The sequence below is a fragment of the Bombus fervidus genome, unplaced genomic scaffold, assembly GCF_041682495.2.
Source record: "Bombus fervidus isolate BK054 unplaced genomic scaffold, iyBomFerv1 scaffold0166, whole genome shotgun sequence".
Classification (NCBI taxonomy): domain Eukaryota; kingdom Metazoa; phylum Arthropoda; class Insecta; order Hymenoptera; family Apidae; genus Bombus; species Bombus fervidus.
Window position 1 is genome coordinate 11,839 of NW_027212727.1, and position 7,052 is coordinate 18,890.

At 12.7% G+C, this 7,052-nt stretch overlaps 1 protein-coding gene across 1 annotated transcript; it reads left to right on the forward strand.

Moving 5' to 3' along the window:
* The first annotated feature begins 2,468 nt into the window (after nt 1-2,468).
* On the forward strand, nt 2,469-3,748 carry LOC139997747 (cytochrome b-like). The gene is given in 1 exon segment (XM_072021709.1): nt 2,469-3,748. A coding segment is annotated over 1 exon segment (1,122 nt). The 5' UTR covers nt 2,469-2,590; the 3' UTR covers nt 3,713-3,748.
* Nucleotides 3,749-7,052: the final 3,304 nt, after the last annotated feature.

Consider the following 7,052-nt stretch of genomic DNA (forward strand, 5'->3'; position numbering starts at 1 on the left):
TATCTCTAAAATCTATATATCTTATTCTATATATTAAAATTAATGATCTAATTAATATAACTAGAAATGAAAATAATAATAATTTAAAATTTATTATTAAAATAAAATTTAATTTTATTGAATTAAACCTAAAAATTAGTCATTCAAAAATATATATTTTATTTATTAATAATATATATATTCTTATATAAATAAATAATAATCTTATAATAAATAATATAATTCTTGAAATTAATATTTTTATAATAATTTAAAATAAATTAATTATATCATTGAAATCACAATTCAATATTTTTTATTAAACTATTTAAATAAAAAAATAAATTAAAAACAAAAAAATTTAAAGGTAATAAATGTAAAATTAAAGTTAAATAATTTAATAATAAACAATTATTAATATTTATAATTAAATCATAAATTTTTCCATATTGGATAAATCTAAATAAATAAATTGAATAAATAAATCTAAATAAACAATATATAATTAAAAATATAAATAAATATTTACATCAATATATTAATCTTATTAGTAAAAAAATTTCTCTAACTATATTTAAAGAAATTGGAGCTCCAGAATTAAAAATACATATTAAAAATCATATTATTGATATTGAAGGTATTAAATTGATTATACCTTTATTAATAAAAATTAAACGTCTATTAGTTTGTATATAAATTATATTAACTAAATAAAATAATCCTGAAGAAACAAGTCCATGAGAAATTATTATTATTAATCTTCCTAAAATTCCTAATTTAATTTCTAATAATAATCCTATTGATATAATTCCTATATGAATTACAGAAGATAAAGCAATAATTAATTTTATATCAAATTGAATTAAACAAATAAATCTTAAAAACAATATTCCTAAAATATTAATAAATATAAAAAAAGTTAATAAATTATTTATTAAAAATTTAAATATAAAAATTAATCGTAATAATCCATATCTTCCTAATTTTAATATAATTGAAGCTAAAATTATAGATCTAAAAAATGAGGCTTCTACATGAGCTTTAATTAATCATCCATGAAATAAGTATATAGGGATTTTAACTAAAAAAGATATTAATATATAAATAAAACTAAATAAATCTAATTTTAAATCAACTATTTCTAAATAAAAAAAACATATACTGCCTTCTAAATCTAAAATTTTAAAAATAAAATATAATATAGGTAAAGAAAAAATTAATGTGTAAAATATTATATAAAAAGAAGCTAAAATACGATCTTCTATATAACCTCATTCTATAATTATATAAAAGATTAATAATAATCTAGCTTCATATATAAAATAAAAAATTAATAAATCTATTGATAAAAAATTTATTAATATTAGTAATATTAAAATAAAATTTATTATTAAACATTTTTTTGTATATTCTTTTAAATTTAAAAAAATTAATCTAAAAATTCAAAATATTATTAAAATTAAATAATTTGAATAATAATTAATTCCTAAATTTCTAAAAATATAAATTCATTTAATTCATCTTAAATTTATTAAATAAATAAAACTTATTAAAAATATTATATTTCTTAAAATTATAAAATCTAAAAATTTTATAAAAAAAATTATATAAAAAAAAATAAAAATTTCAATCATTTTTAATATAAATTAATAAAATTAATTTTTTGATGACCATATTCATAATTTATTCTAACTATTAATGATAATCCTAAAACTCCTTCACAAACTGAATAAATTAAATAAATTAAAAAAATTCAATTATTATAATTAATTGAAATTATATTAAATAAAATCATTATAATTAAATATTCCATTCCAATTAAAAAATTTAAAAAATAAACAAAATAATTTATTATAATAAATAATATAAAAATAATTAAATTAACAATCAAAAAAATTGAAATTAATTAATAATTAATATGTTATATAGTTTAACTAAAAACATTAATTTTGTAAATTAAAATTTTAAAATTAATTAATATAACAAAAATTTAAAAATTTCAAAAAAATTTAATTTTCATAAATATCTATAATTCCCAAAATTATAATTTTATTTAAACTATTTTTTGGTTAATTTTTAAAATGAAAATTTTAATTATTTTTAATATTATTTTATTTACAAATTTTTACATAAATTTAATATTAATTTTAAATTATATATTTATAAATATTTTTATTTCACCTTTAAAACAACTAATATATTTAATTTTTTATGTAATTTTAATAATAATTAATATTTTAATTTTAAAACAAAATATTTCATTAAATTTATTTATTTTAATTATTATTTTTATTAGAGGAATTTTAATTTTATTTTCTTATTTTATTTGTTTAATTAATAATTTAACAAAAAAAAATAATTTTTTAAATTTAATTTTTTTAAATTTATTTTTAATTATATTTATTATAATTCAAATAAAACAATTAAATAAATTTATTATAAAAAATTATAATTTTAATTTTGTAAAAAATAACAAAATTAATATTATTAAAAAACTATATTTAAATCCTAATTATTTTATTTTATTAATATTTATTATTTTTTTAATTATTATATTATTTATTATAACAAAAATTTGTTTTATTGAAAATAAAAATTTACGAACAAAAAAATGAAAAAAATAATTCCAATAATTTATAAAATAAATTTAATAAATTTACCAATATCATTTATTAATTTACCAACACCAATTAATATTAATTATTTTTGAAATTTTGGATCGATTTTAGGAATATTTCTAATAATTCAAATTATTTCAGGATTATTTCTTTCTATACATTATTGTCCAAATATCAATATTGCATTTTACAGAATTTCTAACATTATAAAAGATATAAATTCAGGTTGATTAATTCGTTTAATTCATATAAATGGTGCTTCATTTTATTTTTTAATTATATATTTACATATTGCACGAAATATATTTTATTATTCATTTAAATTATTACAAGTTTGAATAATTGGTGTATCAATTTTATTTTTATCAATAGCAACTGCATTTTTAGGATATGTTCTTCCATGAGGTCAAATATCATTTTGAGGAGCAATAGTAATTACAAATTTAATTTCAGCAATTCCTTATATTGGGCAATTTATAGTTGAATGAATCTGAGGAGGATTTTCAATTAATAATGATACATTAAATCGATTTTATTCATTTCATTTTATTTTACCATTTATTATTCTTTTAATAGTTTTTATTCATTTAATAATTTTACATATTACAGGATCTTCAAATCCTATTCATTCTAAAATAAATATTTATAAAATTAATTTTCATCCATATTTTACAATTAAAGATATAATTACAATTATTTTAGTATTTATATTATTTATAATTATTAATCTTCAATTTCCATATATATTAGGAGATCCAGATAATTTTAAAATAGCAAATCCAATAATTACCCCAGTTCATATTAAACCAGAATGATATTTTTTATTTGCATATTCAATTTTACGAGTTATTCCTAATAAATTAGGAGGAGTAATTATATTATTTTTTTCAATTTTTATTCTATATTTAATTCCATTAATTAATTTAAATAATTTAAAAAATAATAAATTTTATTTTATAAATAAAATTATATATTGATGATTTATTAATATTTTTATTATATTAACTTGATTAGGAAGACAAATAATTGAATATCCATATATAAATTTAAATCAAATTTTTACTTTTATATATTTTTTTTATTTAATTCTTTCATTTTATATTAATAATATTTGAGATTTATTATTAAAAAATAATAATTATATTTAAATTTTATTAGTTAATGAACTTGAATAGTATATGTTTTGAAAACATAAATATAGAAATAAAATTTTCTATTAACTTTAAAAATATTAAATTATTAAAAATAATTCTTTAATCAAATAAATATAAAATGAATAAAATAAAATTAAAACTAATAATTCAATTCAACATATATTTATTAACTTGTCATATCGGATTCGAGGCAAAACCCCACGAATTATAATTAAAATAATTATATGAATTAAATATATAAAAATAAAATTAATTGATCAATTTATTAACCCATAAAATATAATAGTTATTAATATACTTATAAATATAATATTTATATATTCAGATAAAAAAATTAAAACAAATAATCTTCTAAAATATTCAATATTAAATCCTGAAACTAATTCAGATTCTCCTTCAATTAAATCAAATGGAACTCGATTTAAATCAATTAGTATTCTAATAAAAAAAATAATATATAAAGGATATATTAAAATTATAAATTTTATATTTAATTGAAAATTGATAAATCTATTTAAAGAATATCTTTCAATTATTATTATTAATATAAAAAATATTAAAAATAATAAAATTTCAAAAGAAATCATTTGAGAAATTGCCCGTAATGAACCTAAAATTGAATAATTACATAAAGAAACTCAACCAATTAATATAATTGGATAAACTATTAATCTTAAAATTAATATTAAATAAATAATTCTATTATCTATATAATAAAATTTATTAATTCAAGGATATCTTAATCATAATATTATTGATAAAAAAAATATAATTATTGGACTAATAAGATATGAATTTATAAAATTAAGAAAAAAAAATTCTTTTATTAATAATTTTAATGCATCTCTAAAAGGTTGTAAAAGTCCTTTAAATCCTACTTTATTAGGTCCTTTTCGTAATTGTATATATCTTAATATTTTACGTTCAAATAAAGTTAAAAAAGCTACTCTAATTAAAATTATTAAAATAAAAATTAAATAATTTATAATTATTATAATTATTATATATTATAATTTTTCTATAATTTAATTAAATTCTAAATTTAATGCACTAATATGCTAATATAATTAATTAAATATTTATTAGTTAATTTATAATAATTTAATTATAAATTATAGTCCTTTCGTACAAATAATTTATTAAATTTTATAGATAGAAACCAATCTGACTTACGTCGATTTGAACTCAAATCATGTAAGATTTTAAAAGTCGAACAGACTTAATTTTTAAACTTCTCCATTTAAAATTTATCTTAATTCAACATCGAGGTCGCAAACATCTTTATTAATATGATCTTTAAAAAGATATAACGCTGTTATCCCTAAGGTAATTTATTCTTTTGATTTATAATAAAAGATCAAAAATAGATTCTAAAATCAAAGTTTATTTTTAATATAAAGTTTTTTAAATTTATCAATCCTCCCAATTAAATATTAATATTTTTATTAAATAATTAATTAAATATTAATATAAAATTCTATAGGGTCTTATCGTCCCATAAAATTATTTAAGCATTTTTACTAAAAATTTAAATTCATTAAATATATATGAGACAGTATATATCTCATTAATTCTTTCATTCTAGTTTTCAATTAAAAAACAATTGATTATGCTACCTTTGTACAGTTAATTATACTGCAGCCATTTAATTAAAATCATTGGGCAGATCGACTTAAAATTATTTTCAATAAGCGATGTTTTTGATAAACAGGTGGATATATTAAATTTGCCTAATTCCTTATATATATATATTAAATATTTATTAATTATTACAAAAATATTACTAATTTAATCATTATAATTAATTTAAATAAATTAAAAATTATTTTTTTCTAATAAAAATATATTAAATACTAATATTAAATTTATAAATAAATTTTTAAAATAAAAAATTAAATTATTAAATATTTATTAATAAAAGTTATTTTTAAACTAATATAATTAAAATAATAATAAAATTAAAATTATTATATATTTAAATTTAAAGATTATCCCTTAAATTTTTTATATAAAAATATAAAAAAATTTTTAAAATAAATTTCTTATAATAATTATATATAAATTAAATTTATTTCAAAAAAAACTAGATATAAAAAAATTCGAATAACATATAATTTCTAAATATATATTTAAATTATTTTTATTATAATAATATATTTATATATTTAACTCTTTTTTTTTCGAGAATATTAAAATTATTAAATTATATTAATTAACCCTGATACAAAAGGTACAAATTATATTTTACTTATTTAATTTTAATAAAATTCATTTACATTACTTAATCTATTAATAAAATAATTGATTCAAAATTTTTACTAAAATAAAAAATATTTATAAAACTTTAAATAATATAATTAATTAAAATAAAATCTAAAATTTAAAATTTATTTTATTAAATAAAATTTTAATTTTATAAATTAATTAAACTTTTCATTGTAAATGAAATATTTTATATTAAACTAAAATTTTAACTAAAAACATTTTCCAATACTTTTACTATGTTACGACTTATTCCATTTTAATGAAATTGACGGGCAATTTGTACACTTTTCAAAACTAATTTCAATTTAATTAATTTATTAAATTTACTTTTAAATCCTCTTTCAAACTAATATTAAAATTAATTATTCAAAAATATAATTTATTATAACTCATAAATCCTTAAATATACTACATTTTGATTTGATTAATTATTCTAAATTAAATATTTATTTTAAATAATTTTATATAAAAATATACAACAATATATAAATATAAATAATTTAAGTAAATCTTATCGTGGACTATCAAATTAAACTACAAGTTTCTCTAATAAGAATGAAAAGCCGCCATATAATTTAATTTTAATGATTTTACATTTATTAGTAAATTAATTCTATTATCTTATATAATAGGGTATCTAATCCTAGTTTATTAATTTATTTTATTATTTTAATAAATAAAAAAAATTTAATATATTTTTAAATTAAATTTCACCTAAAATTTATAAATTTAATTAAATTATAAATTTATAATAAATACATATTAATTAATAAAATTAATTTATAAATTAAGTTTAACCGCTATTGCTGGCACTAAATTAATCTTTATTTAAATTTTTATCTAAATTTAACTTTCATTAAATATATTAAATTTAATTATTAAATTATATATATATATTTAATATCAAATTATTTTATATAAATATTAAAATATAATTAATTAATAAATCATCATAAAATTTATTTATATTATTAAATTAACTAATTCTTTTAAAATCAAAATTTAATATGCATAATTACATCAAATATAATATAAA